The sequence below is a fragment of the Periophthalmus magnuspinnatus genome, chromosome 13 (genome assembly GCF_009829125.3).
Source record: "Periophthalmus magnuspinnatus isolate fPerMag1 chromosome 13, fPerMag1.2.pri, whole genome shotgun sequence".
In the NCBI taxonomy this organism is placed as follows: Eukaryota; Metazoa; Chordata; class Actinopteri; order Gobiiformes; family Gobiidae; genus Periophthalmus; species Periophthalmus magnuspinnatus.
In genome coordinates this window covers 17318533-17331055 of record NC_047138.1, presented here as the reverse complement: position 1 = coordinate 17331055, position 12523 = coordinate 17318533, and the positions used below count along the sequence as shown (strand labels likewise).

The 12523-nt window shown below is 37.4% G+C and overlaps 1 protein-coding gene across 1 annotated transcript in view; it reads right to left on the bottom strand.

Annotated features, from left to right (window-relative positions):
• The window catches only part of zgc:153184 (uncharacterized protein LOC751652 homolog), a 35905-nt gene extending 28309 nt beyond the window's left edge, over positions 1–7596 (bottom strand). The window contains exon 1 of the mRNA XM_033976995.2: positions 7444–7596. Within this exon, the coding sequence (XP_033832886.2) occupies positions 7444–7581 (138 nt within the window). The 5' untranslated portion in view covers positions 7582–7596. The remainder of the gene's footprint in view (positions 1–7443) is intronic.
• Between the last annotated feature and the right edge of the window lie 4927 nt (positions 7597–12523).

Genomic DNA, 12523 nt, shown 5'->3' with positions numbered 1-12523 from the left:
GTTTTATGGTGGTGCATCAAATATTTAATGTAAAGGTGCACTGTGTAACTTTCTGGCAGGGTATCCACGACCAGCTTGTCTCCATGGAGGAAGTTTGCCTGAAATGTTCCATTAAATTTACATATCTTACATTTATTCAATTATGGGTTTTTAGTAAATAAAAAACATGTGATGCATTCTTAGGCCTGTCACAATAATTACTATGTCGACTTATTTAATGTACAAAAGCAGGAACTATATATTTTGGAGCTCAATATTTATTGTGAGTATTTTTTCTTTGCAAAATTTTTTGTCATTTTTGTTATAATGTGATAAGATTTGAGCTGCAGACGGTCGGATAAGTCGCTTCTATGGCTAATTATTGCTTCATTCTGCTATATATTTGTTGCAGCTCATGTCTTTTACTGATACTGTCGACCTTCCACCTCTCACCTATAACTGTGTCACCTGTTTGGCATAAGTTTAATGTCATATTGTGGAACATTCCATGCAAAACTACAACAGAAATGTTACATAATGCACCTTTAACCTACATACCTAGGGAAGTCCTATTATTACTATCATGAAAAAATGTTGCTATGATTTAAACTTGGCTTAATTATATGCCAAGACTGGGCTAAAACACTGTAGTATACTAACAGTGCTCAAGGTCCATTCTATCCTCATTGTAGTCCCCCCAGTTAAAATCACATTTCTAAACATGATTTACTTGTAATTACTTAAATTTACCTATTAAATAAAATATAGCAATCCATTTGAGTTTAATTAGCTTATGTAACTTACAGTCTGCTTAACTCCAGTTCAGATCTAGGCCTGTCTGTGACTATGAACAACAGCTGAAGTACTTTTTAGTCAATTCTTCTTTTACTACAACAACAAGAGTGTTATTTGAAAGAGTGCTGTGTTATGGAGTCCGGTATCTAGTGCAGTGTATCCCACCCTGCCTATCTCTGCCCCAGCAGCCCTGGCTCTGATAACACTGTAAAAATAGTCTGGCACAAAACTTAACGTTCTACTACTAATGCTGTGGGATTAGCAGGCATTATGGGGCATTTGATTGGCTATAAATGAGTAAATGTCCGCCATAACAAGGAGCGTGGAGGAGAAACGCACTCAGAGGAGGTGTAAATACAGGCAACAAACCAGAAAGTAAACTGCTCCCAAATGGCTTCTCAAAACAATTACAAGATGTTTGGGGAAAACGGTTTAAATGATGTGCTAATGTTGTAGCGCTAAACTGGATTTCATCTTGTTCCGTATGACATATTGGCAGACGTGAGTATAGTAACCAAAAACTGTATTCAAATAACAGTAACAAAAATCTAAATAATAGTACTTAAGTAGAAGTATTAAGTATAGGTGCAAGAAAGTAAACAGTAAAGGTATTTGGGGAAACTACAACTTAAGAAGAAAATTTTATTTGTATTGTTTAGTCTGATTTGGTTTGATGTTGTGAAATGTTCAAATCATTTAATATTGTCAACACAAAGTTGTCACTTGTATACTCACTCATGGTGGGAAGAGTAACCACATCTTTTACTCAACTAAGAGTACTGTTACAATGTCTAGAGTAAAAGTGCGATACCCAAAAACTACTATGAGAACTATACTTTCATGAACTTAAACGTGTTCAACGTGTTCGTTGTTCTATTGTGAGTACACAGGAAGGAAGTATTGTTGTGATAGACTGGTGAAACTTATTTGCAAGGGCGGTTGCATTCACTGGTTCTGTTTTTCAGTTTTTCCACTGTCTTGGATTGGGTCAGTGGTGGAAGAAGTACTCATTTTTATTTAAGTAAAAGTACAGATACTGGGGCAAAGAAATACCCAAATAAAACTAAAAGTATTGAGAAAAAAAAAGTACAAAAGTGCCTGTTTAAATGTGTGCTTTAAGAGCAAAAAGTAAAAGTATGAAATGAAGCTTTAGATGTAGTGGTTTTGATAAAGATTTGTGCTGAATTTTGTTCAGCAGAAACAATTGAATCATTTTTTGCTGTTTTTATTTGTAGGTTTTAGTTTGCTAAAATTATTAATGTGTTTTCAGCCGGTCTCTATAAACTATAAAAATAAATACTTTTCAGTCCTGTTCAATGCCAGTAGAAAGTACCTGCTTTGAAATGTTGTGAAAGTAAAACTATCTTTAAAAATCTACTTAAAGTACAGATCCAATTTTTACTTAAGTGCAGTACTTTAATACTTTTACTTCATTACATTTCACCACTGGATTGGATTACGTATTTTATTCATTTGGGTAAAGTGGTATGTAACCTGTTCTGTACTAGGGTTGTCAAAAATATTGAAAATCAGATACTAATCGATGTTTAAACTACTATCAAAACTAGATACTCATTTCAACAAGTATTGATACTAAATAATGTCACATTCACAGGACAAAAGTTAACCTTTCCTGAATAGCTTTAGAATGATCTTGAGCTGTATCAGAACAAGTATAAGACCACATAGACCAGTACATGCCCATGGACCACTATGGAACCTACCTGGACACAGATATAAGGCTGCATGGTAATATAAAAGTATGATTTAATGTTGAAATGACATTCTATCATCTACAGAAAGAGTGTTTTTTATTATCATTGTGGTATTGGAATCAGTATTGAATATCAACTCTATTCCTTAGTATTGAAATTGAGTTTGAAATTTTTGTATCGTGACAACATTATACTGTAAAATGTAAAACAAACCCTCACAATGACATGGTGTTTTCCTTTAATGCATTATCAGAATGTTTACAAAGCTGGTGTTGTGCTTTCATGTGATAAGAGGAAAGCATCAGATGACTTCCTTAATATCAGATGTTCCAGTTTGACTTGGGGAGGAGTAGGTTTCAGAGGCTAAATAAAGGATCAGAGATGTCACTTTTTGTCACATTCCTCTGTGTCTTTCTGATTTACTTCCTCAACAGGTAGCATGTAAGGCATGTGTTCACTTCCTGTGATAGGCAGTGTGGGTCCTCCAAAGCACTTTTTTACTTACACTTCTCTAGTTGTTTAGTCAGTTTATTAAAGGTCCCCTGTATTTGAGCAAAATGAGTCTTCCCCCATACAGGTATATTGTATAAACAGCTCTGGAGGTCGAAATACATCCTGTGTGCTGTTTGCATCTAATTACAAAATGTTTTATTGTATGGTAATCAGGAAATGCGTGCTAGCATGCCGGTTGTTGTTAGCTTTACCGTCACGGCATAACTCAAAACTGGTCTCTGAAAGTTGTGAAAAGCACTTATAAATTCATCAGGGTGAATAATTAGCATGATCAGAATGCATAATGTAAGTGAGGAATAAATACAAAGGGGAGAAGACTTGAAGTAAGACTGTTTAAGATTTTGAAGTGAATTTACAGATAAATGTAAAAATATTTGCAATTGTGTGAACTCCAGTGATGGTCTTGTACTTAAAGGTGTGGCCCTGTCTTAAAAAGGTAAAAAAAACACAACAGGTACTTTAATATTTTTTAACTTTTTGTCAGTACAATGTGTTGCTTTCTTTTTAGAATTAAGAATGACTTTAGTTGACTACAGCCCTACACCACAGGGAGAGGTTTTACTGAAAAGAGAATGGCTTCATAAAAACCCAGTGACATTGACCTAGTGCTGCAAAGCCCAGGGAAAATACTCACTCATTAGCACACGTCTCATGGGCACGCACTTTACTGCTTTCCTCACTTTACTATGGATTACATAATAAATGTGCTCACCATATGGCTGGCAACTCAATCCCAAGGCTCACTTTTCCAGCTGTGTCATTTATTTCCTTTAAAGGAGAACACCAGGCCAGCCCAGGAGCAGCACCCACACCCACCCAAAGCAGTCCCCAGGTCACCTGAAGAGAGTGGGATCTGCACGCTTAGTTTGTCCTATCAACATACACACACGTTACTCAAAGACAACACTATTACTTTATAGACATTGTCCGTATACTGTGTAAAGAATGTCAGATACTATATATAATAACATTTTTCAGTCCCTCCTCTTAGGGTGAGGAGTTCAGTCACACGGGAGGAGCTCGGAGTAGAGCCGCTGCTCCTACACGTTGAGAGGAACCATTTGAGGTGGCTTGGGCATCTGCTCAGGATGCCTCCTGGACGCCTCCCTAGGGAGGTGTTCTGGGCATGTCCCACCGGGAGGAGGCCCCGGGGAAGACCCAGGACACGCTGGAGGGACTATGTCTCCCAGCTGGCCTGGGAACGCCTTGGGATCCCACCGGAGGAGCTGGAGGGCGTGTCTGGGGTGAGGGAAGTTTGGGAGTCCCTGCTTAGACTGCTGCCCCCGCGACCCGGCCCCGGATAAGCGGAAAAAAATGGATGGATGGAGTCCCTCCTCTCTCCCAGTCCCATCAGATGAGAAACTGTGGGTACTTTGGTAGTTAGCAATATTCAGTATTCGTTGTGATAATTATTATATCAACTAGAACAATATATGTGGGTCTCAATATTTATCATGAGTAAATTTTTTTTTTTTTGCAAAAGAAAGAAGATTTGGGGTATTTTTGTTGTAGTACGATAAGATTTGAACTGTAGAGGGGTAAATAGGTCTCATTTATGGCTATTGATAAATAGCTCATGTCTTTTTATCTCTATTTAAAAATGATTAGTGGGATTATCTAACATTATTTAAATCTTAATTAGTGGCATAAAGTAATTTCAGTATCATCATTTATCACGATATTTCTCTGTAGCGTTATATCGTGTTTCAAAATTTGATATTGTAACAGGTCTAATATTCAATTCAATTCAACTTTATTTATGTAGTACATTTAAAACTATTTAATCTGACCAAATTGCTTAACATAAAAAAAAAAAATCAAAATTCAGATAATATGATACAGGAAAAGAACAATAAGATACGTTTAAATATGACAAGAAAATGTGGAAATAAAAAGGAAAAAATTACTTTCAATCAAACGTATTCCCCAAAAGTCTGAACTCTGCCCCAAACCACATGCTTTTACTGACAGAGGCTTGGCTGTGGACCTCTCCATTAAAAATCCCCCAGTCTGATCATTGGTGATTGGAAATTACTTGACCTCAGTCCTAGTTCGCACATTACAAAGGCTAGCATAGGGCCAAAGGCTAAAGGTCAACAGCTAACGTTAATGCATGAGTGATCAAATATGAATCATCAAATCTCTATAAAGATTTACAATACATCTGCTAAAAGAGAAGCCGTCTTTTCCTCTTTACTTGGATCCATAATGACAACTGATCACATCTTTTCCCACAGACATGAATACACAGCGGTATACTAAGGCATATACATTTTTGTTTTAATTTAATTGAACTTATTAACATCATTAAACATTGGAATAATATTGAAAATATTATTCCAATTATTCCAAAATCTGATACTAATCGATACTAAAACTAGCCTCAAAGCTAGATACTCATTTGAACAGGTATCGAAGGTAAAAAAGTCACATTCAAAGGACAGAAATGAACCTTCCCTGAATAGATTTACAATGATCTTGTCTGTCTCAGTCCGAAAGCTGTAGAATCTTCCTTACTACAAAAAGTTGAACTAAAGGAACGTATTACCTCATTTACCATTTACCTATCCAAAACAAAAACAAAAATCACTTCTGAATGGCGTAATTTGTACTTTGTTGCAGCTCTCTAAAGTATAAACACTGATTCTTTGAGCTGAGTGGTACAGCTGTTATGTGGTAATGTTCTCCTTCACATGCTTTAAGGAAACATGGGCGTTCTCCTCCATTCTCCACATGACATAGTTCAGAATGAGTTGTTAGGCTAATGGAAGGCCAGGGTTTGTTGCTGGGAGGGGTCCTGAAGGCTTAGGCCTGAAGTTACAAAACACATGTGATGTAATGGTGCCTTATTTGTAGAGATGGGTAGTAGTAGAGTTAGGCAATATCATACTGTCCCATAAGGTTAGAACACATTTACTCAGTTACATTTATTTGAGTAACTTTTTAAAGAAATGTTACTTTTCAGAGTACTTTTCTAGCAGCATACTTTACTCCTACTTAAGTCATATTTTTATTGAAGTATACTTTTATTTGAGTCAACGTTTTGGTTACTTTTCCCACTGTGAGTAAGTCTACAAGTGACAAAGGCTTTATGTTGGCAATACGAAATAATTTGAACATCTGTGTTTCTTGGAGCACTCCTTCAGATATGATTTCGCTTGTCTCATTTTTGTGTCCATTCTTTGAAAATACCAGAGTTTGTCCATTATTTCAGGTTTTGTCCTTCAAATTGCCTTAACTTCAAATCATAAATCAGATGTTATGTCCCGAATTGAGTAATTCTTGGACCACTAATACATACTTCTACTTGAGTGATACTATTTTGAAGTAATGTTAGTCTTATTTATGTAAATTTTATGGTTACTTTAACTCTACACATCTATCCATCGCACATGGGTTGGGGATGACCACAACTGCAAAAACACTTAAAAGCAGAGAAATTCCCCAATGGCATTCAGGCAGATCTGTCGACTACATGACAAATAGGGCAGGCTACATGACAGATGTCTTCAGCCTTCACTTCCTCCCTGTGCATTTTGGTTTTGTTGTTATGAAGCTGTTACCACACACTCAGCACTGCACTAAAACAGCAATCGTTTGCACTGAGTGAACTGGAGTACTCTTTAAAAGTAGGTCTGAATATTGTATTTCATGTGCTATAAAGCTATTACTGACTGCCTCTGTACTAAATCAGTATGACATATGGTTATTACATGTAAACAAGCTTTGGGTAGCACTTAAATAAAGTTATGATGGAAATTGTTGTGGCATGTTTAATTAATTCAATTAGTGCTAACAGTGATTTGAACACAAAACATGCAAAAGATAAAACCTGAAACATAAACGTTACATGAATCTGGCCTGTAAACTTCTAAGGACAAAAGTTTAATTTGCATGGTTTTGATTAAGAGCAGCTATCTATAGTGTAATTATTCTAATGCATTCTACTGTATAAGCCATACAGTAGAACGCATTAGAATAATTACACTCTGGTTGCTCTGAATCAAAAACATGCAAATTAAACTTATGCAAAAAAACAAAAAAAAAAACAAAACAAAAAACCTTCTCCATACAATATACCAACTTGCACAAGTTAAAATGAGAGGTTTATCAGTGGTATAAAAACAAGATTGAGTAGATTACTTTTAAAAGCTATCACACCCCAGTAGCGCAATTCACCCAGGAAATTTCCTTTTCTTTTAGGCCAAATTCGTAAAATTACGCAGTGCAAACTCTAATCTAATGCAACCAAAACAAACCAAGTCATTACTGTTTCGGGTGAAGTTTCCACAAATAACTCTTGGCCACACTTTCTTCAACACCAGTGATGTAACATACGTCTCCAAACCACATACGCAAAGCCATATTTAATATCAAAACCATCTGTTCTTGCAACCGTGAAGTACAGTCTAAAGGGTGTGGGAGATCAGATCTGTGTTACCTCCATCCTGGGGTCTGTGCCAGCGCTTAGTGTCCGCCTGCTGGAGCTGTTGTTCGGGCCGCAGAGAGCACAGTGCTGCCGCTGCTGCCTGGAGCCTGGAGCGCGGTGAGAGTGAGCAGCGCAGCGCGGAGGACACATGAGCCGAGTGTTTATATCCGGAGCCTGCACACGAGTTGAGGGAGGAGTGGACCAGCCCTACCCACGGCCCCACCGCGCCTCCAGCCATACGTCCAGCCCTGCCGAAAGCCAGCTTCTTCCCCGTCCCGGCACAGTCACATGAGTAAGAAGAAATGTCAAGCATATCAAAACATAAACACACACGGTTGTAGTCGCATACCTCGAAAACTGTGACATACATGTATCCACCACACTGCACGTGCCTCCAATTAGCATATTAGCTGCTGCAAGCTAATGAGTTGTCGTATATTGTTAGTATTGCTTATTATTAATTACACATTTTGCTCACGTCGATTATACCTAGACAAAACACATATTACTTTTTATTTTTGAACCAAACTTTGGTCAAACGAGCAACAAATGTTTTTGTTTTTTTTTTTCTCCTCGTTTGTCTTGTTGGCAGTAGCTGGCAGTAGCTGGCTAAGAGCTGTGCATTGCTGCTACATGGGTATTATGCTAATAGAAGTTATGCTAATATGTTGATGCTTGCAAAAGGATAACGGGGTAACTTCACAAAAAATACAGTACACAAAAATGTATGTAAATAAATTAGTTTATTTTTGTATAATATTTTGAATTGGTGGTTTTCAGATTGTAGAACGTGATGTCATACTCCCACATGGGTGCAAGAGACAGAGACAGTTTTCCTATTGCTTACATTGTACTGTCATTAAATGTATAAAAAAATAAATGCACAAATGTTGAACCTGATCAATTATTTTAGTAACCAGACCCATTAACTAGCTATATATTAACAATTTTCTGTCGTAACGGGTGGGGTTGGGAGGACCAAAAACGTGCAGGACTCGGGACAGGTTTACAGTGTTTTATTTACAGGTAGTGAAAGTTCAGTCTTAATAGTTCATGTAACACACACACAGGGAGGCGAACCAGACGGGAGTGGTGCCGAGCAGGGACGGGAAACCAGGACCGAGACGAGGACAGAATCAGGATGAGACCAGAGCGAGCCAGGAAGAGATGTCCAGAGCGGGCACGAAGACAGCCAGGGCCGGAGCACGACGGGACCAGGAACAGGGTCAGGGAAGACCCAGCAAGGATAGTCCAGGGAGCGGGAGACAGGGCCGGAGACGGGAAGCAAGCCGGAGGCCAAGACGGGACAGGAGGAAAGGCAGTGAGGAGGACTGTACCGGAGCTGGAGCGCGGAGGCAAGCGCAGGAATGTTGACAAGCAGACGGTCTGGCACCGAGTGTCTTCTCCCTGCTCCTCTTATCCACGGCAGGTGATGATGATTACCCTGATGGGACACAGGTGCACGCAGGAGGAGCCGAGAGTTCCGCCCAGCTCCAGGTTCAGGCAGGTGAGGGAGGGGGCAGAGCACACAGGGAGGCAGAACAGGAGCAGAGATACGTGCCTCATGACATATTCATTTGACCTGCCCCCATCTGTATTAAATGTTGTTGGCCTGTAGAATGTTGTAATGTAATTTGAAAACCAGCAATATATAGTGCAAATATACAAAACAAAACAGTAATTTTATTTTAGTCTTGTAATAGTTGTAATGTGACGCCATCCCTTTTCACTAGCTTAAGTTATTGATAACACCTGTTGCTAGTATAAACTAAGAAACTGTTTCCAGATGTGCAACACTTGTTATAATAAGAGCAGCATTTATGAGGTGAGATTTGTATTTGAAGTAAGCATGTTAGTAAGCATTTAGTTGCATGGTAATATTAAAAGCTATTAGTAGGCTTGTATTTGATGTCTGTGATCTATGATCTATCTGTAATTGAACAAAAGTGACACCTAAAGCCTGATTTTGAAATTCTAAAATGAGTTGACCATATTGGTTTAATTCACCAGCATAAAACACTAGTTCATATAATAACGGGTAAACATTTGTAAATTCAATCTCACAAGCAGGTTGATATGTTGGTAATTCCAAAGGTTAAAAGTATCTAAAATCAGATACTTATCAATACTAAAACTGTATCGAAATGTAAGGTATTGATAGTAAAATGTAACACTCACAGGATACATATGAACCTTTTCTGATTGGCTTTAGAGTCTTGAGCTGTATCAGAACAAGTATAAGACCACATAGACAAAGTACATACTCGTGGACCACTATAGAACCTACCTGAACTAAAGTAAGGGATTACACATGGTAATATGAAAGAAAGTACTATGATTTAATGTTGAAAATCACATTATATTGATTAAAGAAAGAGTGTTCTAATTATCACTGTGGTATCAGAATCATAATATTGAACCTATTTCTTAGTATTGAAATCAAATTTGAATGAAGTATCGTGACAACAGTAGTACCATATACATTAGTATCAACATCATTACATTTTTTATGTTCTAAAATCACATTGCTTTCATATGTTTATGTTATGTTTTCATGGAAAAGCAGCTCTTTCTGCTTGTCCCCATAGGGTCCTGTCCACCCACCAGATTCCTATAAGTGCCTTACCCTTATGTGGTGTGGGAATGTAGTGTACTCCCTGTAATTCATTCTTCTGTTTGCAATTTACCCAAATGCTGTCACAACAAGTTTCCCCATTTGCTCTTTAAGTTTGAAAATGTGCAACTATTTAAGCTAGTTATTTGTACATTGCAGCTGCTTATATAATGTTGCCTATTTTAAAGTGCACCCAAATTATCATACCTGTAACAACCCACTTGAAGTGTCTGAAAAGGGGTGCAGGGTGATGTTTTGCTAGCTAATCCTAGTCAGGATATTTATAGACCAATATCACACAGTTGCTTCGAGGGCTTAACAGAATGGACAATGCATCAACCCTGTGCCCATCACCGCCTAATATCCAACCACCACAGCCTTCCAGACTCAGCCTTTGGAACTTTTTAACTCACTATAACCAAATCATGCTCAAAAGTTGTGTCACAACAAAAAAATATAACTCAAAGATGCCCTCACGGTGTATGTAACTTTTTTATTGGAGGTTCCACCATGGCCCGTCTTGATGAAGATATTATTACTTTGTCATTAATGTTCCATACCTATCTTTCTTTGATTTGAATTGCTCAAAAGTACATTGAAAAACATGCATTCATAGCAGTAGTGGATCAAGTACTTCATTTTTTACTTACATAAAAGTCTAGATACAGAGGTAAACAGGTACTCAAGTAAAAGTAAAAGTATCACATGAAAGTAGTATATAAAGTATTTAAGTATCCGTTTGAAAATGTACTTTAACAGAAAACAGTAAAAGTGTTTTGTTAATTTGTTAAAGTGTAAAATGTAGTGGTATTGATAGTGATATACCGGTACATATTTTGGTCAACAATAGCAGTACAAAGCAGTTTCTTATGAATTTTGTGTATTTATTTTTGTTTGCTCAAAGCTGAAGCTTGAACTCAAAATCTAGATGTTACCACAAACATGGTAAAAATAACTTCTGAAATCATATGAAAAGTACTTACCTAAAACCACTTGCATTTTGTTATTTTCCACCACTGATTCATAATGAGCTGGGTCGTCTCTCCACACTTTTGACCTATATCTTGGCCTGGTAGTGTCACCTGCTTGTCTTTAATATGCTAAAGCTTAATGCCATACTGTGGAACATTCCAGACCAAACAAAAACATCTCCTTGGAGAGGTGTTATGAGGATGTATTCTTTCATCAGTAAGGTTGCATACTCAGTGCACTTTAAGCATAGAATCCAGATTGTGTTGTGAGCTCCACCAGTTCTTTAACCAGACGTCATAAAATACACAAAATAGATGACATGTTATTTAATGTGAAATATCCAGTTCCATTCAATTCAGTTCAAGTTTATTTACATAGCACATAAAAAAAACAAAAACCCAAATATACAGATAATACAAGTACAAAGTTGTCATAATATATTAATCTTATATTAATATGAACACACACACCAATAGATATTCAAATTGGCACACTGCTTAACCCGTACATTAGAACAAAGTACCCGAACAGATTTAAACAAAAAATGTGTTCCCAGGTCCCTAGGTTAGAGCACCTTTAAACATTGTGGAGTGGAACTTTTAATTAGCATTTGGTGTAGAGGTAAATAAATGTGCCTCCAAATTACAGAGAACAGAACTAATTTGGACAAAGAAAGAGCCCATTAACTTTTCAGTATCACACTTTTCCTTAAACAACAGCAAATGCTCCTAAAAGCGGTGGAAGGCAAGGCCATTATCGTGTTATAAATGAAGCCTGTAATCACCATTAGAGTGCTGTTTGCTTTTTAGTGTTTCTGAAAAACTTCTTCTTTTTTCAGACATCCACAAAGGACCAGGAGACGAAGAGGACTCACCCTCTGTCCAGGCTCTGCACAATGGCCTACAAGCGTTCATGTTTTGGTGAGATAAATCACTTGACACTTCTAAATACTGTGGCTAATTGCTAAATTCCCTGGCCACTTCATCATAGGGGCGTTCAGCGCGGAGTGAGCTAACAGTCAGCTGGCAGGACAGATAGAGGAAAGTATGTCACTGTTATAGGGCAGTCACGATTATTAGGCCTGTGACGATAATTACTATATCGACTTATCATTCTTTATATGAAAGCTGGGACAATATATTTTGGGGCTCAATATTTACAGTACAATTTCTTTGCAATAATGGGAAGATTTTTGTTAATTTTGTTCTAATCTCATCAGATTTGAGCTATAGACGGTTGAATAAGTAACTTTTATGTCTTCATTCTAATATTTATTTGTTGCAGCTCAGGCCTTTAAATGATACCATCTATTTAAAAAAAATGGTTTACTGCTTTGTTGTTGTGGTGTCAGTGACATAAAGTAGTTTCAATATTATTGTTTATCGTGATATTTCTCTTTAGCAATATATTGTGCTTTAAAATGGTGTTATCAGGGAGACCTAAGTGTTACAGTGGGTAGTTCCTCAGTTACATTTACTTGAGTAACAAAATTGTACTTTCCAGTGT